General features: G+C 40.5%; 1 protein-coding gene across 2 annotated transcripts in view; it reads left to right on the forward strand.

Moving 5' to 3' along the window:
* The window catches only part of Marchf6 (membrane associated ring-CH-type finger 6), a 74,848-nt gene that overhangs the window by 28,860 nt on the left and 19,559 nt on the right, over positions 1-26,429 (forward strand). For both annotated transcript variants that reach the window (XM_021184198.3, XM_021184199.3), the window contains exons 5-20: positions 1,166-1,238; positions 3,598-3,766; positions 6,381-6,570; positions 8,456-8,517; positions 9,821-9,853; positions 12,016-12,067; positions 13,761-13,819; positions 15,812-15,892; positions 16,111-16,179; positions 16,263-16,337; positions 17,216-17,350; positions 19,287-19,406; positions 19,612-19,712; positions 21,654-21,791; positions 23,579-23,780; positions 26,028-26,097. In XM_021184198.3, the coding sequence (XP_021039857.1) occupies positions 1,166-1,238; positions 3,598-3,766; positions 6,381-6,570; positions 8,456-8,517; positions 9,821-9,853; positions 12,016-12,067; positions 13,761-13,819; positions 15,812-15,892; positions 16,111-16,179; positions 16,263-16,337; positions 17,216-17,350; positions 19,287-19,406; positions 19,612-19,712; positions 21,654-21,791; positions 23,579-23,780; positions 26,028-26,097 (1,629 nt within the window). The remainder of the gene's footprint in view (positions 1-1,165; positions 1,239-3,597; positions 3,767-6,380; positions 6,571-8,455; positions 8,518-9,820; positions 9,854-12,015; positions 12,068-13,760; positions 13,820-15,811; positions 15,893-16,110; positions 16,180-16,262; positions 16,338-17,215; positions 17,351-19,286; positions 19,407-19,611; positions 19,713-21,653; positions 21,792-23,578; positions 23,781-26,027; positions 26,098-26,429) is intronic.

Genomic DNA, 26,429 nt, shown 5'->3' on the forward strand with positions numbered 1-26,429 from the left:
TCACTTGTAGGCCTCTACCTTTGGGTATAGAATTTAATATTATAATACATAGCAACAAACCAAACCTCAGCAAATGAATTCTTTTATGCTTGCCTTTTCCCCCTAAGACTGTAAGCTAGTCTTTGTCTGAGGCCTTTTGAAACTGTTTTTTTTTTTTTTTTTTTTTCTTTTCACCCCAAAGTCTTTTTAAAGCAATTATTTCTTTATGTGTGTGCTCTTGTGACTTGGTGCTTGTGGAGATTAGAACAACTGAACTGTTAGTCTTGCTGAGGTGGCTGGGATTGTCCACTGGTCTCTGAAAGTGTCATAAGATGACGCACTGTGCTGAAGAAGCATCTTACTTCAAAGATGTGTTTTCCACGCTGAAATCTTCTGTTTTTATGAATATTTACTGAATTTTGTAGTTCTACTTTAAAGAGCAATCTTCATCTAATGATCTATATGATTAATTTAGTGCTTCCACCAATATTTAAACTCATGCAACAAAAACAAGTGTAAGAGACTGGAGAGATAGCTCAGTGGTTAAGAGCACTGGCTGCTCTTGCAGAAGTCCTCAGTTCAATTCCCAGCAACCACATGGTGGCTCACAACCATCTGTAATGGGATCCGATTGCCCTCTTCTGGTGTGTCTGAAGACAGCTACAGTGTACTCAAATAAATAAATCTTAAAAATACAAAAACAGAAACCAAACAAGTGTAAGATACCTAGAGCTGAGAATGTTAGCTCAGTGTAGAGCTCATGGGTGAGGCCCTAGTTTCAATCCTGTTTCTGCAAAGACCAGCCAACATTGTCATGGAGAACTCAACGATTTGCTCACTTTTTAAAATTCTCTTGGAGTAGTGGTTTGAGGCCAGTGAGACGTCTCAGCAGTTAACCTCTGAGTGTCTCCGTGGAACCCACAGTAGGAGTGTAAAACTCACCTCCAGAGAGTTGTCTTCTGTCCCCCACATCAAACCATGGCGTGTGGATGTGAACAACCCTCCCCATCCCCAAGCAAATAGAAAGCGAACAAAAACTAAACCATTGAGACCCAGGCCTACAAGACCAAGAACACTTACTTTATTGGGTGTCCATGTTGTTCGACTTTACCTCTGCTTCCTTGAGGCAGTCAGCTGTGAGTATATGATGCCAGTTGTGACTGTGCCATTATGCCCTTGTTTGTAGGCCGCATCTACAAGTGCTTGTTTACTGGCTCCGTGAGCTCACTACTGACACTGCCACTAGACATGCTGTCAACGTAAGTATTAACTCTGAGGGGGAAGTTTGGGCACTGTAAAAGGATGTCTTTTCTCATGTATTCATTCTTTTTTGTTTGTTTTGTGCTGTTTTATTTTGAGATAGGGTTTCTCTGTTATCCCTGGCTATTCTAGGGAACTTGCTCTGTAGACTAGTCTGGCCTTAAACTCACAGAGATCTGCTTGGACCTGCCTTCTGACAGCTGGGGTCAAAGTGTGTGCCACCATGCCTGGCTCATGTATTTATTAATCGTATTACTTGAAGATTCATCTAAGAACTCCAATTCATTTTTCTTCCTAACTACAGTTTTTGTTGATATAGTAGGAATTGGTATGTGTAAGTTCTGTTTCTTTTAAAGCAGAAGAATTTAAGGAGCCTTTTGGAAGGACATGTAAAACTAAAATATTTTATGCAGTTTGAGTTGTATGCTACTGAATTTCTATGTTGAACATAATTTTAAGCTGTTAGTAAGATTCTTGTTAAACTACATTAAAAACTTGTTCACTGTAGGTTTTCATGTTGTGAGCATTTTGCTGGTTGACATGTCATCTGACTGGTTATGGGCTCCCTCCTTCATTAGACTACTCAGATGTGCTAAGTGGGAGTCGTCAGATAGAACTGTGAACACTCTTGGCCCTGCCCTGAGAATTCTGTAATCTGTAGGAGACAGTGTTTTCCTGAAAATTCTGCCTATGTACCACATCTGGCAGCATGGTGTGTGGATGAGTTAGGTCATCTTCAGGCAAACCATCTTCTTTCTTGCTGTAAAACAAAGTTCAGACATAATGGTGTCAGACAGCTGCCATTTGATTTGTTCATAATTCTGGATGTCAGAAATGGAGCTTGGCCTTAGTTAAGCTGTTCATCTGCTAGGCTTGCCTAGGTCACACATGTCTTACTGGACTCGGATTGTCTAAGAAGGACCTGTCTGAGGTGCCTTAGTTCTTCACGTGGCCTTTTATCTTCTAGAAGGCTAGTGGGGTCTTCTCTACAAAGTGGACTTGGGCAACAACCTAGGAGACTGGGAGCTCACAAGGACTTGCTTAGCCTCTGGCACTTGGGCATCTCCTCTCCTTAACTCAAGACTAGGCAAACGTGATGCTAATTCAGTGTGAAGGCATTAGAGAAAGGGACTTTCTACAAAAAAAATCAACCAGAAGCAGTTAGTTGTTTGGCAGGGAAGATAGAGAAGAGCTATTTCAGTCCCAACTCCTCATGGTTTTGATGGTGTAGAGGAGCCTTTAATAAGTGATAGTTAGGGATCCTCCTTTGATTTTTGAGACACTGCAGACAGGACCTCCTTAGGGGCAATGATAGTTAAAGTGTGGATCTGATAGGCTGAGCAAGGCCTCTCAAATTGAACTTTTCTTTTTTCTTTTTTTTTTTTTTTGGTTTTTTCGAGACAGGGTTTCTCTGTATAGCCCTGGCTGTCCTGGAGCTCACTTTGTAGACCAGGCTGGCCTCGAACTCAGAAATCCGCCTGCCTCCGCCTCCCGAGTGCTGGGATTAAAGGTGTGTGCCACCACGCCCGGCTGAACTTTTCTTAAATGGACACAAAAGGAATCAATTTTTAAAAGTCTATCAATATTTTTGAGTTATTCTGGAGTCAGACATTGACAGTAAAGGATGAGTTTCTTCAGAAAGAAGGAGCAAAAGCTTCCAAGTGTTACAAGTCTCAGGTTTCCCTGGAGGTTTCCCAAAGGAACCACACTCTGCCTCTTGGGAGTTGACTTGACTTTGGTATTTTTGAGGTAACACTAAAACTAGATTTGCTATGTGAAGAGTTTCTGTGCCATATATTGTTTCTCCTTCTGATCCACAGTGTGCTAAATGTCTTCCAGCCTTTTTCTTTATGTTGCTATTAGACCGGGCACTAGTGAGTTTCCTACCTGTCTCATTGATGAGCTTGCTCATATATGTACTTCTGTGTTGGTTAATTCTTTTAAAAGGACCAAGCATATCTGCTCACCTAAATTTAGTAAATTTTATAAATGCAATGCTTGGTTTTGTTGGATCTTCTCTTCTCTTCTCTTCTCTTCTCTTCTCTTCTCTTCTCTTCTCTTCTCTTCTCTTCTCTTCTCTTCTTTCTTGCTTATACTCCTGTTTCTTAGCCATGCTAAAAGAATAGGCTGGATAGTTAATAGCTGTATAATCTGATATATTTTATATCTACTCAATATAAGTATATAATAATATAAATATATAAATGTACATATTATCTAGCTTACAAGTTAGAATTTCAGCATCATTATTTTGAAGCAACTGCATTTTATTGAAAAATTAAAATTTGTTTTTCTAATTGTTTTTCAAGTGTTCTTTGGAGTTAACTGTGTCTAATTATTATTATTATTTTAAAATAGGGAAAATTTGTTGGCGGATTGCTTGCAGGGCTGTTTTGTGGTGACGTGCACACTTTGTGCGTTCATCAGCCTGGTGTGGTTACGAGAGCAGATAGTCCACGGGGGAGCCCCAATTTGGCTGGAGCATGCTGCTCCACCCTTCAATGCTGCTGGACACCATCAAAATGAGGTAAGCCCCTCACTTGCCATGTGCCTTATAGGGGCAGCACATGAAAGTCCTTTCACCCTCTGCAATCCAAACCCTTGACCTTCATGGGCCTTACAGTGTGCTCATTTTAGAGGAGAGGACAGTGGAAGAGGAAAATACTTTTGTAACTCTCTCTCTCTCTCTCTCTCTCTTTTTGGTTTTTTGAGACAGGGTTTCTCTGTGTAGCCCTGGCTGTCCTGGAACTCACTTTGTAGACCAGGCTGGCCTCGAACTCAGAAATCCGCCTGCCTCTACCTCCCGAGTGCTGGGATTAAAGACGTGCACCACCACGCCCGGCTGTAACTGTCTTTTAATGTTCTTGCTAGACTGGGAACAGTGTTAGAGGGAATAGTAAACACTCTTCCATTGTCTTTGCCTGAGTCAGCCAGTTCACTTGGGCCTGGAAGGTAAGAAACAACTTCATCTATATATATCTGAGTGGTGGCCATGCCTGTAATCCAGAACAGATCCAGGGCTACATATTAAAGAGACCCTTTTTCAAGGCTCGGAGGTGCACGCGCGCGCGCACACACACACACACACACACACACACACACACACACACACGAGAAACAACTTCTAGGTAGATTTCTGACATGCTCCACAGCACTTAGGAGTGCTCTCTACCTATCCCAGCTTTCTTCTTCATCTTCATGTGAAATGCCTTTTCTTTTCTGCTGTGTAGGAAGAACCTTCTCAAAAGTAGAAAATTTGGGCCAGTCACAGTAGACGTGCTTGCACCCTAAGCTAGATAGCTAGATAGCTTGGATTCCCTGGAAGCCACACTGGACAAAGAAAAGTCTTGTCACTTCCACACACGCAGCGTGTTTAGATCTTTGTATAAGGGCATGTGCACACACAACACCCTAGAAAGAATTGTGTGCATTTTTCTTAAAAGTGATAATAACATTCTCAGATATTAGGGGACTTGCCAGACTGTTACCAGGATAGTGTATCAAGTGATTGTTAGTATCTTGCCTGCTGGGAACTTATGACCAACAAGGTTACACATTAACTGTTCAGTAAAGTGACAAATTCACATTTCATATACTCTTTTCAGAGAAACTCTTTTCAGAGAAACAGTTGGTCACAAACTATTCAATAATAATTAATCTTTGTTCCTGTGATCTGGTGTTTTTTGTTTGTTTGTTTTGTTTTTTCTTGTTAAAAATATTTAGACTGTAGCAGAAAAGGATTTCAGAGTTAATGAAATCAGAGTACACCTTGTCCTTTGGAAAGCATATGTATGAACTCAACACCGCAAGCTCTGGTACACACTGGTTCTGGGGATGGAATGCAAGGCCTTGTGCATGCTGGGCAAGCACTCTATCTCTGAGCCACACCCTTGGGTCTCGAAGTGTAGCCCAAACGTCTCAAACTCACATTCCTTCTCCCTCTGCCCCAGGAGTAGTAAGGGTGCATTACCATGCCTATGCAGGTACTGCTATTAGTTTACGATCAGCACTGTTGTTTTTGTACCTCATATTTTGAAGCATTTCATGTAGTCTTGTTTTAGAATTCTTTTTTTTGTTTGTTTTTTTTTGTTTTTTTCGAGACAGGGTTTCTCTGTATAGTCCTGGCTGTCCTGGAACTCACTTTGTAGACCAGGCTGGCCTCGAACTCAGAAATCCGCCTGCCTCTGCCTCCCAAGTGCTGGGATTAAAGGCGTGCGCCACCACGCCCGGCTTGTTTTAGAATTCTTATTAAATCAAAGTGAATTATGTTTTAACTTAACAGTTAATTATAATTATATCTTTGCATTTAGTTATTGGCAGGACTTTGATTTGTAACGTTTTCTGGTATTGAGGATTGAGTCCAGGGCATCTCACTTGCTGGTACCTACCACCCCTTTGAGCTACATCTTCAGTCCTTTTATTTTCCTGTGAGACTGGAAAGATCTGGTCAAGTCCAACAGAAGGCCTCAAATTTATAGTCCTCCTGCCTCAGATCTTTTCCCCCGCAGTATCTGGGATTGCCACTCTTGGCCACCATACTGGGTGGGTATCCTAAGGGAAGATCTAGAAGAAAGTGCATTTGGTGGTTGATAAATCCCAGTCTCTAGGTCAACTAGAAGTCATTTACTCAGATGTTCAATTGTAGCCAATGAAGATGTATGTGTGTCTGTCCATGTGCATACAGTTTTAGAAATGTTTTTTGCCCCTAAGGTAGCCAGATTTATCAGCCCATATTTTATACTGCTTTTGTTTTTGCTTGTGCATCCCCATGTTACAGGTATAAATGTGGCTGAGCATGTGCCATGGTGTGCATGTGAGGGTCAGAGGGCAACTTGGTATGTACCCTTGCCCTCTCCCTTACTGGAGACAGGGTCTTAGATTCTCTGCTGACTGCTCCACAAGCTTCCAGAAGTGCTTCTGTCCCACATCCTGTTTCCATGCTGGAGCACAGCATTACAGGAACATTACTGTGCCCAGCTTAAGTGGGTCCTAGGAATCCAAAACCCAATCCTTTGCCCACAGGAACTACCTCCTCAGGCCTGTAGTGCTTTCTGAAATGTGGGCATTGTAAAGTGAGTTCATGCCGGGCAGTGGTGGTGAATGCCAAGTAAGTGAATTCCTGGGCTTTTCTCTCATATTAGGCTCCTGTAGGAGGAAATGGTGCAGAAAACCCTGCTGCTGATCAGCCAGCTAACCCAGCAGGTGAGAATGCAGTTCTGGGTGAAAACCCTGATGCCCAGGACGGTCAAGCAGAAGAGGAGGAGGAGGACAATGAGGAGGAAGATGATGCGGGTGTAGAAGATGCTGCTGATGCCAACAATGGGGCCCAAGGTATTGGCTGCTCCATGCCCTTGCTCATTCTTGAGGGCTGCCAGTTATTCTTAGCTTGCACTGAAGATAGAGAGTAATGTTTTCATGTTTTATGATACGTTCAAGTTCTGTTTGTGACCTGTTTCTGTTAGACAAGCTAATATTTATAAACATACATGTATGTAAGTTGCTTTCTGTGAAAGAGGGAACATGTGTATTACAGTTCTTTATACACGACTGACCTACTGTCCTTCCTTCCTTCCTTCCTTCCTTCCTTCCTTCCTTCCTTCCTTCCTTCCTTCCTTCCTTCTTCCCTCCCTCCCTCCCTCCCTCCCTCCCTCCCTCCCTTCTGTTTGTCTGTCCATCTGTTTGTCTGTTGGGAAAAAATGATTAAGTGCCCGATTCCCCCTCCCCTCTTCTTCTTTCATGGTGTTACTGCACTTTTCAAATGGAAAAGAACTGTAGTGGATACTGCAGGCCAGGTGCCACCTCTGGAAACCATTCTTATTTTCTAGAAATGGGAACTCTGGAGGGTAAAATATGTGTTCAGTTGTCAGAGCTCACTGCCTGTCCTCTTCTGTTATCGTTGAATCCACTTGGCTAGTGTCTGTGTTCATTGTGCCAGACACTTGAGACCAAGTATACAGCTGTGAACAAAATGCCTGGGCCTGCCTTCCTGGGAGCTTCTGGTCTAGGGAAGAAGTAGGAGACATAACATTGTATTGGTGTGTATGGGTTGCTCTGAGGATACTGTTTGTTTATTTGGTTTTTTAAGACAGGGTTTCTCTGTGTCACCTTGGTAGTTCTGGAGCTTACTCTGTAGATCAGGCTGGCCTCGAACTCACAGAATCTGCCTGCCTCTGCCTCTCAAGTGCTAGGAATAAAGGTGTGCACCGCTACTGCCTGGCTGATGATACTTGTTTTAAATAAATAACGTTTCCCTGGAAACTCAGAATAAGTGACTTTTGAGCTGAGACCTTTTGAAAGATAAGAAACAAAGTCATACTGGGGAGCAAAAGACTCTCAGGGAAAGATCCAAGTCTCAGAGAAAACAGCGTGTGGCTGCTGTTCTAGTGCTCGGCAGTCACCTGCTGTCGGCAGCAGCTCTAAGTAGTTTCCGGTTTCTGGTCCTGCCCCCTCTGGTGTTCACAGTATTTTTCTGCTGTGACTTAAGTCCTTAGATACTTTGCTCCTGCAGTAAGAGTGAGACATAGCACATCCTGCACACTCCTGTGTTTGCTGTTTAACCCCTGTCTGCCTTTCATACTTTTTTGTTCTTGGGACAGATCTTGCTGTATATAGTCCAGGCTGATTCCGAACTTGTAATTCATCTGCCTCAGCCTCGTGAGTGGTGGAATCACATGCTTTTTACCACCTGATTCAGTTCTGACATTTTAAATGGACATATTATTTCTAATTGTGCCTATGGTCTTTGGGTTTGTATTTGTGTGTATAGTGCCCTTGGAGACCAGAAGAGGGCGGCTCCCTAGAGCTGGAGTCCAGGCCGTTGGGAGGCACCGGAGTAGTGTGAGTAGTGCTGGGAGCAGATGGAGTCCGTCAGCACAGCTGGGACTGGTGTTAACCACTGATCAGCTCTGAGTCTGTACGTTTATCCTGTGCTAACTTAGTAGTTCAAAGGAGGGTTAATCCCTTACAGAGTGAGTTCCAGGATAGCTAGGGCTACACAGAGAAACCCTGGCTTGAAAAACATTAAAAAAAAAAAAAAAAAAAAAAAAAAAAAACGAAGTATATATTCATATGTAGGACTTACAACCTAGTTAGTAATTTATGTCTTATAAAATTTTAAGTGTGGTTCAGCTTCTCAATAGATTGTAATTACAATTGGCTTTTATTGGCTATGGTTTAGTATATGTTAGTAATCTTGAATGTGCAATTGTATTTTCAGACGACATGAACTGGAATGCTTTAGAGTGGGACCGGGCTGCAGAAGAGCTTACTTGGGAAAGAGTAAGAACTTTTACTGTCACATGTCCTTGTGTTTAATTCTAAGATCTATTTTGAAGTTTGGCATATTTACCTATGAACACAAATTTCATACTTAAATTTGATGAAGACAGTTATTAGGATTTAATTTCTTCAGAAAATCAAGTGATGTACAACTTGCAGTAAAGATGATGACAGAGGTCTGTTTTCTGCCTTTAGTACAAACCTTGCTCCATGGAGGCGGTTTGACCTGATACTGTGGACTTGAGAAAAATTAAGTAAAAACTTTAATTTAAACAGGATTTCCACACACTAATTGATGAAAATAAGGTGATTGTATAGTGAAGTTATGACAGGTTCTATTTAATGTAAGAGTTTAGGTCAGAATGGGTACTCTATTCTTTTGCAGTATTGGGCACACATACGAACCGATGGCCTTGGCATGCTAGGCAGGCCAAGCTTTCACTGAGCTCCCTGCCAGCTGCCTGACACAGTTCACTCTCCATCTCAGTAGCTGCTGGGTTGCTCTAGTGTTGGGAGCACAGACACACACCCCTGGCTGCCCAAGATGGAACATTCTAGATGATATATTCCATATGACTTAGGGTAAAGGGAGACCCAGAGTGTAGTAATACTTGAATACACAGATTTTTTTTTTTTTTTTTAACATTCTGGGAATAATAGGGTTAGAAAATAGTGATTAGAAACTGTTTAATGATACTGATAGGACAGCAAATCTTTCTATAAGAAAAGAAAGTCCTATCTTTTTTTTTTTTAAATTAGGTATTTACTTTATTTACATTTCAAATGTTGTCCCTTTTCCTGGTTTCCCTTCCGAACCCCCCCGCCCCCATCCACCCACACCTGCTTCCTGGCCCTGGCATTCCCCTACACTGTGGCATAGAGCCTTCACAGGACCAAGGGCCTTTCCTCCCATTGATGACCAACTAGGCCATCCTCTGCTACATATGCAGCTGGATCCATGGGTCTCTCCATGTGTACACTTTGGTTGGTGGTTTAGTCCCAGGGAGCTCTGGGGGTACTGGTTGGTTCATGTTGTTGTTCCTCCTATGGGGTTACAAAGCCTTTCAGTTCCTTGGGTGCTTTCTCTAGCTCCTTCATTGGAGCCCATGTGCTCAATCCAATGGTTGGCTGTGAGCATCCATTTCTGTATTTGTCAGGCGCTGCTAGAGCCTCTCCAGAGACAGCTATAACAGGCTTCTGTCAGTAAGCTCTTGTTGGCGTCCACAAAAGCGTCTGGGTTTGGTGATTGTATATGTCCTACTGCAACTTAAATTAAGGCATTTTTTTTTTTTTTTTTTTTAAGATGCTTGGACTTGATGGATCACTAGTTTTCCTGGTAAGTGGAATATTACTTTTGATAGAATTATGAGTTATTTGTCTTTGTTATTTGGTAACCTCAAATTCATGGAATATGCTCTTTTTTATGCTAAAAGTCAAAATAATCTTTGACTTTTGGTTACTTCCTGTTTGAAAGTATATTTTATATACTGACAATATTAGAAATATTTAAAGGTAATTTTATTTAAAAACAAAGTTACTAAATATTTGAAAGAAAATATCCAAAGTTAATAGTAGTTAAAAGAACTTGATGCTTAAAGTTGGCTTGTATGCTTGTACCATTGAGGACAAAGCAGTCTTGTTAGTTCATTAGGCAAAAGCCACAGTCTGATCTGGAAAATCTGCCATGGGAGTAAAGCTTACATCTTCATTTTTTATTTTATGTCTTTTAGTTTTTAATTTTTAAAAAAATTATATTTATAAGCATATGTAGAGGCCATGGTCTTTTATCCTCCTTCCAGTGTGGGACCTGTGATCAAACTTAGATTCATCAGGATACACAACAAGCAGTTTTAAAACAAGCAGTTTTATAAGCAGCCACCTTAGTGTACTGTAAAGCTGTAGCTTAAAAGTAGAGCACTTGGGCTGGACACTTAGCTCATCAGTTACGAACATACACTGCTCAGGCTGGAGAGCTGGCTCAGCGTGTAAAAGCACTGACTGCTCTTCCAGAGCTAAAGTCCCAGCAACCACATGGTGGCTCACAACCATCTCTCATGGGATTTGATGCCTCTTCTGGTATATTTGAAGACAGTTACAGCATTCTCACATATATAAAATAAATCTTTAAAAAAATTATATATATAATGAGAGAAGGAAAATGTGAGGCAGGAAGTTAGAGGTGTGTATTAGAGACCCAATGACAAACTGCAGTGTGACACAGGAGATTGTTAAGTCTTTCTCAGAAGTCTATTAGCAGGGCATCTTCAGAGATGATCTGTTAAGAGATTGAAGCATGTTGGGATAGGGAGAGTTTAGGAGCCTTTAAGGCAGAGAAACTTAAAATATTGTGCTTTCATGGCCAGAATGTGGCAGTCATTCTTTCTGGATAACTCATCACGTTTTTTGCCTGATTGATTTCTGGAAGACTAGGGAACCCAAACAGATCAATTTTTCTGAAAAGAAGTCAGACCATCGCATTCAGCCCACCTTTGGAAAGCTCACTGTCTTCATGTTGGGTACTTGGTGGGCCCAGATGATTGAAGTCGGACAGTGTAGTGTGTCAGTGTAGAATGTGGCTAACGTGTATGACATGGCTGCAGGAACAGGTGGATACATACATCTCAGAGGTATAATATAGAATAATATAAGGGAAACTATATGTATACATAATATAAACTAATTATATAACTGAGTGGAGCAGATGGCTTTGTGACAGTGTTTCTGAGACACCGCAGAGCCAGGGTACCACGTGGAGAATGCAGGGACTGGAGACGACTGTATAGCATGCTGGGGAGGTGGAGGGATATTAAGTAATAGTGGACCTCCTGAAGTCCAGAAAGAAACATGGGGAATGTGAGAAGCACTCCGGAAGAGAACTTGTAGAAGATTCCGGAGAGGAACTTGTAGATGACATTAACGTATTGATTAGAATGAAATTTTTTTCCACTTGGAACTTTTCATTGTCATTTAAGTGAAATCTGGTAGTATTTATAAAAATCTGTGTAATTTGTGATAGACTATTAGTGGTTTTTGTTTTGTTTTGTTTTGTTGTTTTTGTTGTTGGGTTTTTTTTTGTTGTTGTTGTTGTTGTTGTTTTGAGACAGGGTTTCTCTGTGTAGCCCTGGCCATCCTGGAACTCACTCTGTAGACCAGGCTGGCCTCAAACTCAGAAATCCACCTCCCTCTGCCTCTCGAGTGCTGGGATTAAAGGCGTGCTCCACCACTGCCCGGCGACTATTAGTTTTGAAAAGGAAATTTTTATAAATTGATTTTATAAATTGATTTATTTTCTGTATGTAAAAATATGAACTTTCTGTTTATTATTTTATTATTTGTTTTGTTTATTATTCTGTTTATTGTTTCTGTATTTTATTTTCACGAGATGTGTAATGAGAAGTAAAAATTACTGTCAGTTATTTTCAGGACTTAGCTATGACTTAAGTGGATGAAGTTGTTCAAGGAACATGAACTATCTAACACTAATGCTTTCTCCCATAGGAACACGTGTTCTGGGTGGTATCTTTAAATACATTGTTCATTCTTGTTTTTGGTAAGTTGTACCTATGCTTTTTTAGTTCGTGTGCTCTATCATACTAGAAGTTTGACTTTTCTAGGAATTTTGTTACAGGTTTTCGTGTTATTTGCACCTTAGAAATATTAAGGAATATATAATGTAGATTTAGGAGCCAGACCCTAGTAAATGCTCTGCATTTTACTTAGTGGTGGAATCATCCATCTTTTACCCTATTTATCTGTTTACTGTTAACATATAGAGAAGATAACTTATTAAGAACAAACTGAAATTTGGTTAGAAAGGCTTTAGGAAAAGAAAAGTATAATAATTCTAATAGAAAAAAATTATTACATTTTCTGATTTAATTAGTGTCATCTTTACATCTAAAACTTAGTAAAATTCATTTATTATTTCCCAAAATCCATTATATTTATGATCTGTAAGTTGTTTCCTTAAATGCCATTTTATAATTGGTTTGTTTGAATAACGATCCCAATAAATGTGTGCATTACTGGGAAGTTGAAATATTCTTCCGTTTCCCACTCCACTCTGTTAGGACATGGCTGTGTTGAGTCATGTGCCATGTCTACTTCTTGATGTCCCCCTACCCTTATCCTCAGTCTACCATGCTTTCTAGATTGTAGATTAAGGGCCTGATCAGGTCAGGTTCGATACATCTGTGGGAAGGTTATTTGATGCACATTTTGACTTTTAACGAGACATAGGAGGAAATATATAATATTATCCACTGTTTAATGACCTTCTCATTTTCTCTTCACACCAAGAAAGTAATCTGGGGGTGTGGGGAGCTGGGCAGTGATGACATGTCCCCTTAATCCCAGTACTCAGGAGGCAAAGGCAGGCGGGTCTCTTGAGTTTGAGGCCAACTAGGTTCACAAAGTGAGTTCTAGGACAACCAGGGCTACACAGAGAAGCCCTGTCTCAGAAGAGAACAAGGCAAGGACTCTGTGGAGTGATATTGTAGTAGGCCGCGTCCTTCTATCCAATGATGGTTTTCAGTCTTCTTTAGGTGTTACAAAAATGCTGACGTTTTCAAATTCTGGCATTTTAAAGACATTTCTTAGCTAGTTTTTCTGCAGGAGCAATCCAGTTAGTCTGAGGGTAGTTCTCAGGAGATTCCGGAGAGGAACTTGTGTGTTAGCCACTTCCAGACACAAAATATTTCTTTTTATGTTGCTGTCTCTTTTTTTCTTTGGTGGTTATTTTGAGCTTTGAGTATTAAGAAAAGCTCATGGGATGTATGCGTTCCCATCAATTTTGGGCACTGGGTATTTGTTTCTAATTTTTAATGCTCACATAATCTCTTTAAAAATGACAGTGACACTGTCCTGTGCCCTTTTGTCGGGCAGTTATTCTCTGGTTGTAGAGAATGTTTGAGGAATAGTTTTTGTTTTTCATCCTGAAATTTTCCAGTTTTTTTTTTTTTTTTTTTTCTTCTTCTTCTTCTTTTGGTTTTTTGGTCTTTTGGTTGTTTTTTTTTTTTTTTTGAGACAAGGTTTCTCTGTATAATCCTGGCTGTCCTGGAACTCACTCTATAGATCAGGCTGGACTCCAACTCAGAAATCTGCCTGCCTCTGCCTCCCAAGTGCTGGGATTAAAGGCGTCCGCCACCACCACCTGGGAGAATTTTCCATTTTTCATTTCCTTTAGTGGAGATAGTGTTAGGAGAGCTCATTGTCCTAATGATAAATTTTCTCCTCCCTTTCAGCATTTTGTCCTTACCACATCGGTCATTTCTCCCTTGTTGGCTTGGGGTTTGAGGAGCATGTGAGTATATTACTTTCAGAAACTTATTTTGCTAATTACCGCCTAGTTTGATATTTTCTAGGGATATTTTTATTTTATGTATATAAAAGTTTTGCTCGCATGTATGTGCACTATGTGTGTCTTGTTGGATCTCAGGATCTGAGATTATGGATGGTTGTGAGCCACCATACTGGGGCTGAGAACTGAGTGCCAGTCTTGTGCAAGAGCAAACTATGCTCTCAACTGCTAAGCCATATCTCCAGCCTACTAAGGACATTCTCAAGAATTAATTTCTCAGTATATCTTGTGCAAAGGAGGAGTTAGCCAGCATAGCTTTGTTCTCTTTGTTTAAAGCCAAACAATTGCTCAGGAAATAGTATGTCATATTGGAAGTCATTACAGGTACACTACAGAGCCTCACAGTATGTATGGTGGGCTTTGAGGCACACTGTGAGAGAGTGCCCACGGTTGCTTTTCATTTGCTTGATGATCTTGTGTATCCCTCTCTCTCCCTTTCCCCAGGTAATCCATAGTGAATTTTGAAAAGTTATCAGTGTGTTCAATTAAAAAAAAAAGGAATAGAGGACTATCTTGGGGTAATAGACTATAGTGTTTGCTCAATTTGCTTATATTTTACATTGTTATTTCCTAACGGTGGATAAGTATTCTGGTAGGTATTTTTTTTTTAATGTTATTTAATTATTTATTTATATTCCAAATGTTGTCCCCCGTCCCAGAGTTCTTCACACACACACACACACACACACACACACACACACACACCCCTTTGCCTCTGAGAGAGTATTCACCTCTTCCTGACCCCCTGCATCCCCCTTCCCTGGGCATCAAGACTCTACAGAATTAGGCACATCCTTTTCCACTGTCAGACTCTTTAATACCTTTTTCCTAAAACATTTTAATAGTGTAGAAAAGCACCAGTAACTTGGAGTCCCTCAGCTCCTTAGTAGTGAAGAGTGTCCTTGTGCATGTCTGATTCCGGAAGCAGTTAGATAGGGATGGCTTTGCATGTCAATAAGACAGTCTTTTGTGTTGAGAAGGGATTACCAAGCTGGAGGTTCCAAAGGCCCATGGAGTATGACTACCTTTACAGACTGTGGAGGTTGCTGGATTACTGAGCTCTCTTGTTCCCTTTGTGGGGGGCGTTCTGAGATTACTTTTAGGAATGTTTCATTGTCTGCTGCTGCTCCAGTACTTCTTGGTGGCTGCTTGTAAGCACCCAGAGGACTGAGATAAATGGTTTCAGCAGATGCTAATTTTCTGGACTGTGGCTACTTAATTACCTATAATTCAGGAACTGAAATAATATGAATAAAAAATATTTGTCATTCTAGAAACTTTTGCTTTCTGTAAGTCTCTAGAACAGTTTTGAGGGTCAAAGAAGCTTAAATGCTTAAAATTATTCTAAGGGTCTGAGATACTGTGGTCAGATGTTACCAGCTGAGTGGGCAACCTGCGCAGTGTGCTGTTGCTGCTTTAGCAGTCAGCCCTCAGAAAATGCCTGTTTTTAAAAATAAGGGTAGCCTGATAAGATTGTGGTCTTATTGGGAAATTTCATTCACTCTGTTATTTTGACTCTTTGGATAAAATGCTATTTAATATTTTTTCAACCTTCAGTAGTATTTAGCAGTCTGTATATGAGTGAGTCTGGTTTGCAGATGCTATATAAAAGAGATTACAGTTTTTAATTATAAATATGTAGAATCAACAGTTTATTTACTGTCATACTGGATGGTACATACTTTTAATCCCAGCACTTGTGAGACTGAGGCAAGTGGATCTCTGAGTTCAAAGCCAGTTTGATTTACAGAGCAAGTTCTAGGATGGTCAGGGCTATACAGAGAAACCCTATCTCAAAAAGCAAGCTCAACCAAACCAAATCAAGCCAAGTAAGCCAGAATTTAACTTCTGTCATTCAGATCCCTTAGTATACTGAAAAACTGGACGACCAACCATGTGGGAGAGTCTTATTATATTTCTTTGTTTTATTTTCAGGTCCAAGCATCTCATTTTGAAGGTCTAATCACAACGATTGTTGGATATATACTTTTAGCAATAACACTGATAATTTGTCATGTATCCTTTAATGAACCAGCTTGTCTTGGAGGTCCATGTCATTCCTATCGAAGAGTACTCATAGTAACAAAGTTGTTTTCCCCTGTGTCTTTATAAAAGTTAGTGTTGGTGAAGGAATAAGTGTGGGCAGATTTGAAATACATGAAATTTGTCATTGCATTCAGTATTTTTTGAAGAGTTTCCTGTGTCATATGTTTTTCCTTGACGAAATGCTGCAGGCATTGGCAACTCTTGTTAAATTTCATAGGTCTCGTCGCTTGCTGGGTGTCTGCTATATTGTGGTTAAGGTAATCCAATTATAAATAAAGGCTAAAAGTGCTTTGTCCTCCATTTGATTGATGCTGATGGACTTTTTTTCTATTTAATTAAGGTCTCTTTGTTAGTTGTGGTAGAAATCGGAGTGTTCCCTCTCATTTGTGGCTGGTGGCTGGATATCTGTTCTCTGGTGAGTTGAGTACCACTGAGATATCTCATTTCAAAGCTTCAAAACATGTTTAGAAAACATTTCTTTCAAAGGAAGATATTTGATGATTTACTTATTTTTGGAACAAAACACTATTAAGTCTAAATGTCATTAATTTGTCTTGAGTATTAATTTTTAATGTCTTTTTGTGAATGCAGTCTGTAATTAAGAAATCAAGATCTTACATAGTTAAAAAGAATGGTTTCTAATATGACAGCATAGGTCAGTTGGTAGGATGCTTGCAGGTGCGTGAAGTGCTAGGTTCAATTCCCATATCAAGTAAGTGTGATAGCATGTGTCTGTAATTGTAGCGCGAGGGGGAAGCCAGGAGGATTGGAACGTCCATGTTTTCTTGAGCTGCGAAGTTCTCGTCTGGCCTGAGATAAATGAGATCCCATCACAGGGAGAAACACACAAACAAGCAGAACTAGTGCAACCAATTATTTATGCCTCATGATTTTATTTGCATCATTTATTTTGAGTGCTTGCAAATGCAATGGTGAGAGGACAGCTTGTAAGAGTCCAGGGATGGAAGTTAGGGTCAGCCACCTTTTGTCTGTCCATGCTTCAACATTTTAAAGTGTTACATGCTCTTACATAGTTTTCTGACACTGTGAACTAGCATTAAAAGAACTGAAAGCCCAAAGCATTGACATCATCTACATTTGGAGTTCTGACTTGTTTTTCCAAATTAGTGTTTATTGTACCTTTGTTTATTGTACTTTTTATTGTAATTTATAAATGTACAAAATATTTTCATTAGAAATTAAAACGTCACACAATGTTCGTTTTGTGACTTGTTAATGGTGGAAGTCCTAAGCAAGTGGTCTGGATCTGTGACCTGCTCTGTTTTGGCTCAGGAAATGTTTGATGCTACTCTGAAAGATCGAGAGCTGAGCTTTCAGTCAGCTCCAGGGACCACGATGTTTCTGCACTGGTTGGTGGGAATGGTGTATGTGTTCTACTTTGCCTCCTTCATCCTGTTACTGAGAGAGGTAGGTCCTAGAGAAGTGTTGGTGTCAGTGTTTTTGAGAAGGGCTTTGCTTTGTCAACCATTTATTCCTCAAAGTCTAGGATGTTTTCCTAACTAAACCATATTATCTCCTATTTTAAGAGAGAAGAACTGATAATAGAGTTTGGTTTGATTACCTTCAATCAGTGTTTATGTCAAAAAAATGGCAATTTGTAGTTTTAAAAATGATCAAGGCTAGCTAAAAATCAGAGTTCTTATTTGATATGCATCATATACATATACTACTGTTGTAAACTCCTAAAAGTGTTTGTGGTAATAAATTGGTCCTGGACTGCCACGGACCACCCCAGTCGGGTATGGGGGGAGGGGTGTCCTTGGAATGAGGGTCCTTGAAAGCTAGGTGGGTAAGGATTTGGAGGTGACACACAGAAACAAAACACAGAGGTAGTTTGAATATGAATTTATTTTGCAATTCTCAGAAGATGTTTTCAGTGAAGCAATCACAAATCCTGTCTTTATCATTTGGCACAGTAAAGCACAAAAATCTAGCAAAAATTACAACTCTGAAAAGCTGTATTCAGTGAATCACAAACAGAACAGGTAACATCATGATTAATAGAAATCATCCAAGCGTTACAACTCTGAAAGGTAAAATCAGTGGGGCAGTCATCTGAGGCTAGTGGCATATTTCTAAGAGCAGGTTAATAAATCTTTATGGTCAATTGTTTAACATCTAATAGCTGATTTTTTTTAAATAAATCTTCAATGTGTAAATTTAAACTATTTTAATTCTTTTTATTTAAGGCTTTCTTTACCATATACCAAAGCCCACCTCCAATGACACGTGTAGCCATATGAAATTTTATTGTTGGGAAAGTTTTTATCTATCACAGTACTATTATATAATTTTATAAATGGCTTATAAAGTAAAGCGTTGGTTTTCCCAGAGATAAGGTCATGTTAGTGACCCCATTTCAAGGGATGGTTTCTTACCCATTATTCTCGCTTAGATCTTAGCCTAGGCTACCAGGAACATGTAAATAAGAAAAGGAACAAGAGAAAATAAAACAGATAAATTGCCATGAGAACTACGGCTTAGTGTTTTGTTCTGGCCAAGAGTTCCACAGCCGGTTCCTGGAGGCAGCCTTCTTTTGAAGTTTTTGCCTCAGTCTGTGGAACTTGTCACACAGATTCTACGGGGCTTGGTGTAGCGCTGGACATCATCCCCAAGAGAGGTTTTATCGGATTGAAATATGAAGTATTTAGGAAGAGGCACTTGAATTATAGAGGAGCAGTGGGGATCCTTTATGATCACAGGCCACTTGCCAGGTAGCTGCTGCCTTCACAGATCATGTTCTGAGTGATTTAAAGATGAGAGGAGGTTAGTATTTCCTTACTGTACACCTAGCTCTATGCACACCAGATTCTATGCTGTACCCTGGGGTAATACTGAGGTACAAGACAATTCCTATCCTTCTCCATTCCTGGGAGTTAATAAAGATTTTGAAAAATTAGCTTACTCTGCTAAGACTGTTGGTGGAGGAGAAGGCCAATGAAGGCAGTGGGGATGGACTGTGAAATCACAGATTGAATGTCATTTGTGCTTTAATCTGTACAAGGTTTTCGGACAGTAGGAGGTGGGCCTGAGTCTTTTCCCTTAATCATGCAATGTATAGTAATGTTTGTATGTTTTTACCTCAGTGATCCAGATTTCTTGATAAATTGTTTTCAGCGAGGTTTTCCAGTTTATGATTAAAAGCATCAAAGGTCAATAAAAGCACAATAGCTTGATAGTTTCTGGCTAAGGAACTTCTTTTTTCCATGAATTGTCAGGGTTGAATTTTAGGTGCCAAAAATAACTTTAGGACCTTGTTTTTGTTTTTTTGTTGTTGTTGTTAATTTTCAGATGCACATAGAGATGTTACTAAGTATCTATCATACTTGAAATATATTCACAGGTACTTCGACCTGGTGTCTTATGGTTTCTGAGGAATTTGAACGATCCAGATTTTAATCCAGTACAGGAAATGATTCACTTGCCCATTTATAGACATCTCCGAAGATTTATTTTGTCAGTGGTAAGCAGGTCTTTTTATTTAAAAAAAAAAAAAAATCAAGGCATGCTACCTATTAGCTTCATACAGTGTTTTTGTTGTTTGTATTCTTTTAGATTGGGAGGACTGGGAGAACATACTGACTATATTTACCTAACCCTGTGGAACATACTTACCAAGTGTAGTTTCCTAGACTCACAGTAGGGTTGTGCCTTGTTTCTTATTACAGATTGTCTTTGGCTCCATTGTACTTCTGATGCTCTGGCTTCCTATACGTATAATTAAGAGTCTCTTGCCTAATTTTCTTCCTTACAATGTCATGCTCTACAGGTAAGGGTTTTGGGGGGTTATTTTGGTGGTTTGGGGATTGAACTCACTGCCTAGCATCCTAAGCAAGTATTATACTACTGAGCAACATCTCTAAGTCTGTAGATAAGTTCTTAAAACTTAGGAAAGCTGTCATTTATCCCTGCTGGGGATCTAATATTCATTTTACATTAAACATTGTATGTGGTAGTCCCATCTTGCCATACTTCTGACAGTTACATTTTTCTTCTCCCTCCCCTCCTCCCAAGACAGGCTTCTCAGTGTAGCCCTGGCTGCTTGGAACTCACTCTGTTAGTCAGGCTGGCCTCAAACGCAGAGATCTCCCTGCCTTTGCCTTCCAAGTGCTGGGACTAAAGGCTTGTGCCTCCACCACCTGCTCAATACATTTCTTTCAAGGGATGACTTATTTCATTTGTTTAAGAAGATTATTTTTTAAGCCACACTTACGGAGAATTACTAACATTGTTTTTTCTTTGTGTACACCTTTAACTATGTACTAAAAGCAAGACTCAAGGCTTTCATCATTTTGTATTAAACTTTCCAGTGACTTTATTACCCCATAGTTCACCTTAAGCTATGAGGAATGAGATTGCTTCCTCAAATTTACTTGTCCTGTTAGTTCGTCCTTAAGAACTTAGACGAATGTTACCACTCAGTCGTTTAGTTTCCATTTCCCTTTGCTCTCCATTATCATCACAGTCTCATCTCTGCTGGCTCTGGGTTTTCTGAAAGGTAGATTGTACTAATCCTGTGTTAAAACATTGTCAGTAGCTCTCCATAGGAGAGGTTACATTTATAGGCAAGAAGACAGGCTTTAGTATAGATGGAATACATAGTATGCTTAATACTCACTACTGTTCTAGGGAAAAGAAAGGAGCAGAAAGAATAGAGAATGTCCAGGAGGGGTCTTAATTTATAAGGAGTAACAGGAAAAGACTGAGGTGACAAGTTAGGGCAAGCCCTGAAAGAAGGTGAGGTTGGAGTCCTGAACCAAGTGGATCAGGCAGGCACACTAGCACCCACATTTGTTTGACAGACTAGTTTGGCTAAGAAGGAGAAAGCAAAGTAGTTAGCTCTGAAGTGAGAGAAGACCTTGAAAGCAGCTCTTTGAGTTTGGAGGCTATAACAGGCACTTTGATGTTTAGTCAGAAGAATTGGATAGCTTGTAGAAGGCTATGCAGGTCACTGTGCCTCGTGGTGATCAGAGATAGAGTGAGAGCGCTGGGAAGACAATGTGAGAGGATCCTGGTGGAGATGAAGGAGGCACCATCGGAGGCTAAGAATCAGTTAGGATTGATAATGTTAAGTGTCAAGGACTCTATTGGTGTGGATGTAAGCTGTAAAGACACGAGAAATTACTTCTGTAAAGAAGTCAGGAAATCAGAAATCCTGTTCTTAGCATGGGAGAATGTAGAGTTACATGTATTGAGAGATAAGTGATTAATAGAGAGATAGCAGGATTAATAGTTTGATAGATGCTTGGTCACATCAGCGTGCATCACTGAGTTCCACTGTGGATATGCAAGTTAGGAGTCGGGGAAGAAATCTCTACTACTGTAGATAAAGGTGGTATTCCAGCCAGAAGAGTCACAGTCATACAAAGAATAAGCTAGGCTGAGAATGAGGACAATACTTGGGCCCTCGTGCTTCTAGACTGGGGAGTCAAAGGGGGAGCAGCTGTTTGGAAGCTGTTGAAAGGGTGAGCAGCTCTGTAGCACACTGCTGTCACAGCACAAATGAGCATCACAGCATGGTTGTTGGTGGACACCAAGGAATCAGGAACAGCTTCAGTGGGGTTTAGGAGGATAGCCTCACTGACTTGGAGAGAATGGGAGGAAAGGCTATAAAGACAAGTTCATTTGACTTTGGAGATTTGTTATCGGAATAGATGTTTTATAAATTATAATAGGGTTCATGTAGTAAACCTGGCTTTTTGTATTGTAGTGATGCTCCGGTGAGTGAGCTGTCCCTTGAGCTGCTCCTACTGCAGGTTGTCTTGCCAGCATTGCTGGAACAGGGACACACGAGGCAGTGGCTGAAGGGGCTTGTGCGTGCATGGACTGTTACTGCTGGATACTTGCTGTGAGTATGGCAGCTGACTCTGTGGGCATCTATGTTATCTGTGTCTATAACCTTTTTTTTCTAAAGCCAGGGCCTCATGCATACTGTACAAATGCTATACTACAGAGTAACAACTACAGCCCCATATTTTATTTTTAATTTTGAGGCATATTCTTACCCAAGCTGTCCTCAACCCTAGAATCTTTGTACCCTAGTCTTCTTAGTGCTGAGCATACAGGTATGCGCCACTATGGCCAGTCTTGTTTTATAACCTTTCTGAAAGAAGTGTGTTCTGTGTTCCACTCGGTAAAGCCTAGTTTCAGAAGCTGCAGAGATAGCTCAGCAGTAAGCGTGCCTGCTATTCTTCCAGAGGACCCAGTTCATTGCCCAGCACTGATGTCAGGTTGCTCACAGTGGCCTTTGAGTCCAGATCCGGGGATCTGATACGTTTTCTAGCTCTGTGGGCACCCACAGTGCATGTGGCATACAGATACATACATGCACTCAAATAAAACCTCTTAGAAAACCCTCATTTTAATATGAAACAATTGAGTGCTGTCTGGAATTAGCTCCACAGAGTGAAACGTTTTTCTTCTTCATTAATGACTGCTGTGTCTCCTGCAGAAGCGACAAACAATTCAGACAAGAGCAGCACTGGGGAGAAGGGCAGTCAGTGTTCAATCATCAAATATAACCAAGTCTATAACCACAGTCATATACCATACTGTGCACGCTGTGGTTACCCATCCAAGGAGGGTCTGTGTACACTGTCCCCCTTGTGTAGGCTCACTGCTGTTCCTTTTGTGTTAATAGATGTGACAGACAAAGGGATTGGGTTTGGGTCAGTGCAGTTATACTACATGGCGTCTTCTATGGAGATGTGACAGTACCATCAATGCATACTTGCTTCAAAGTTAAAAATGCAGTGCATTTAAAGACTACTTTGTACTTATTTTAAGGATTCTATCCCTGCTATCTAGACTAAATGCTAAATGCTAAGATTTGATTTCTTTTTTGTTACTTAGTTACTTTTTGTGTTATGGAAAAAAAAATACTCAACAGAAGCAGCTTAAGGGAGTATTTATTTTGACTTATGTTTTCAGGGTAGACCCCATTGTGGTGGGGAAGTCTTGGCAGCAGAAGCTCCAAGTTTCTGTTCACATTAAATCTGCATGCACAAAGCAGAGAGTGAGGGATGCTGGTTTGTCTCCTACAGCTTGCTTACCCAGTTTATTCTGTCCAGGATCCCTGTCCTGTTGAGGGAATGGTGTCATCTACTTTTAGGATGAGTCTTACCACCTCAGTGTAATTTAGATATACTTTCACTGGCATTCCAAAGGCTTGTATGCATATAGAAATTTCTGTGAAATACTTGGCACAGTATGGTATATGACTGTGGATATAGACTTGGTTATATTTGATGATTGAACACTGACTGCCCTTCTCCCCAGTGCTGCTCTTGTCTGAATTGTTTGTCGCTTCTGCAGGAGACACAGCAGTCATTAATGAAGAAGAAAAACGTTTCACTCTGTGGAGCTAATGCTGACTGCTTTCCTCTAAATCACTGACTTCTCAGTTGTTTGGGGAGGAAACATAGAATAGGTTGAATTTGTGGAGTGTCCCACAAGCTAGCTAACAGAGTTGGAAGGGTATGATTTGAAGCAGACATTAGCATTTAGTTCAGATAGCAGGAGTAATGCTCTCTATATCATCCCCATACATCTTTTCTACCCTTTAAGAAAATATGTCACACTTGTTAATGTCACTCTGGCCTGAAATGAGACTCACTGGTGTTAACTTTTGTGTAGGGACCTTCATTCCTACTTACTGGGAGACCAGGAAGAAAACGAGAACAGTGCAAATCAGCAGGTCAACAATAACCAGCCTGCAAGAAACAATAATGCTGTTCCTGCTGGGGAAGGTCTGCATGCAGCCCACCAAGCCATACTCCAGCAGGGAGGACCTGTTGGCTTTCAGCCTTACCGCCGGCCTTTAAATTTCCCACTCAGGGTAAGTCCATATAGCCTGAGTTCTGTAAATTGGTTTTTAATTGAGAATTAGTGCTGTTAAAATTGGTGCTGTGTAGCTATGACATAAGGTTCCTAGAAAGAAACTTGTATTACTCTCATTGTGCAGCTTAAATGTTCAAAATAAGTTTGTTGGGTTTTGAAGGTGGGTACTATGTGGGGCTCAGATTCCATGGACTTTATTTCTTGTTTGAGAGAAAAAGATCATAAATTAGAAGCTAGCATGATGGATAACATTTCAGCGTGTGTCAGCAACTGTAATGATATGTTATGTTGACCTCTTATTTAATTCCCACTTACAGCAGCTATTGAGTCAGAACAGAAATGTATTCCTCAGTAGCGCAGAGAAGCACGAAGCACAATACAGTGAGTGTGGGTTGTGCACTTATGGCCTTCATGGCTCCGCACTCTGGCTTCTGCCCATCCCAGAGTGTTGTATGTCACAGCTTCCCTTGTCCCTCACCTCTCCTCTGTGTACAGCATCTCCTAAATGTATTCAGTTACCATGTCCAGTGTGTCCTTAGGGCCTGGCATGCGAGATGTGGGTGGTCATCTCATGTTGATAGCTAATGAAACTGAAGACCAGTTAGGCCTATTCCATCATCTCGAAGCTAGCAGCCAGTGTGTGTGATTCAAAGTCTTGTTAGACATTTACTCTGATGATTAGTACCATTTATATGTAATTTGTTATATTTCAAATCCCTGTTTTAATGGTTTGAGATTGTGAGTGATCATTTTGAAATTTTGGTAGATGATTGAAATATCTCATCTTTGGTTCTTTTTCTGTAAAAATAGTCGACGTCTTATTTTTGGGTTACTGTAGGTCATATGTAGCCATTGTGTAAACATATCTTGAGTGTCAGATATTTTGGATGTTTGATAAGGCTGTAGAGATTATGTGTGCAGTCTTTGTCCTAAAACTACTTTTAGACTACTTTGAGAGATTAAAAAGCAAAACCAAACAGTAGCAAATTTGGGTTCTTAGAGTAGACGGTTTGCAGAGCACTGTTACTGCTCTTGGGCAGGGGCCACTGGTTTGTAGTACAGGTGTGTAGAAATCTTCATGGAGGAGCTGATAATAAGCTGCCTTGAATGAGAGAGGACAAACATTTTTTAAAAAGGCAAGTAGAAAGGGCATTCCAGGCATATTGGACATGGCAAGCTTGGAGCTGCAGGGAACTGAGTATATTTAGAGGGTGGTATCTATACAGAGGAGAAGTGAAGGGCAGGGAAGCGATGGCAGGCAAGACTTCTGGATAGGCAGCAGCTGAGTGGAGAGCCTTGAACATTGTGTGTACTGTAGTTGGCACTCAAGATATTTATATTTCCTGCTTCTGTCCCCATTGAGAAATACATCTGTTCTGAAGCAGTAGCTTATTCTAAAAAGTGTTGCTTATAATGATAAAGGAAACAAAAAGATCTTTTCTTCCCGTGTCTGTGAGTCTTAAAAGCAGATCTCATAGTTAAGCACCTGTTTTACTTTTCCCTGTTCTTCATGTGGCCCTCTTGCTCGGGTTGTTACGGGGCACATCAGAGACAGAATCACTAAGGGCTTTTCAGGCGGGCAAAGCTGTAGTCTTATCTGAAAGCTGTAGCCTTGTGATCTTGGAGAAGGTGGGTAAGGTAGAAAGTGAGCTTCTGTCAGCCCTGGAGAAGGGGTCTCCTCTTCCTTGTGTGCTGCTGTTCCATTGGTACTTCCCAGTACAGAAGCCATTGGCTATGTGCATGTATTTACAGTTAAGATTAGTGAAAATAAAACTTCAAGTTCTGTTATTACATTGTATTATTCACATGTCATGGGCTCAATAGCCACATGGGCCAGTGACTGCTGTGCTGGACAGTGCAGAACCGGATGTCTCTGTCAGCACACAGAATATTCTAATTGAGTAGCAAAGTTGCTGAGTTTAGAACAATGGGTATTTTAAATTTGTTAACTTTGGGTGAGTTTTGTGTGATCCTGAGTGTAAATATATTTGTTTCTTTCTTTGGGGTATATCTGATCTTGTGAAAATGGACACTAATTGTCTGAGGACTCTACCCGAAAGCACAGGTGCAGGCTGTCTTCTGCTCCTTTTTCTTTCTCTCCTCGACACTGGGAGTACAGTGGCATATGTCTTGTGCCCAGTGGAGTGGCGGAATTTTACAGTGGGGGTGTTATGTGGATTTGAGGAGTATCAGAGTATACTGAGGGCATAGGAACCACTTACGAACTTTGTGTTTTGCATTGCAGATATTTCTGCTGATTGTCTTCATGTGCATAACACTGCTAATTGCCAGCCTCATTTGCCTTACTTTACCAGGTATGAATTTATCCTAGCTTCCAGCTGTTGAATGTTAAGACTCTTTTCTCAAAACATGTCATATCAAATAGAAACTGGGAATACAGTCCTAATGTTTGGTTTATAGGCTATTTTCATCTAGTTGGACTCCATAGACCCACAGGTTCCAGAAACATGAGTCTATTGCAGAGCACACACTACAGTATCTCTGTTTTCATAGTATGTCGCTGTGTGGGTTTTGAAAGTCATTTAAAAAGTTAGACTTTTTACTAAAATCTAGGATTTATAAGTGTTGCCCTTCCCTGACATTGACCTTGTTAGAAATGTCAACCAGTGTTTCTTCATCTAACAAG

This window comes from Mus caroli, unplaced genomic scaffold (assembly GCF_978045245.1).
Source record: "Mus caroli unplaced genomic scaffold, Mus_caroli_1 scaffold_16, whole genome shotgun sequence".
In the NCBI taxonomy this organism is placed as follows: domain Eukaryota; kingdom Metazoa; phylum Chordata; class Mammalia; order Rodentia; family Muridae; genus Mus; species Mus caroli.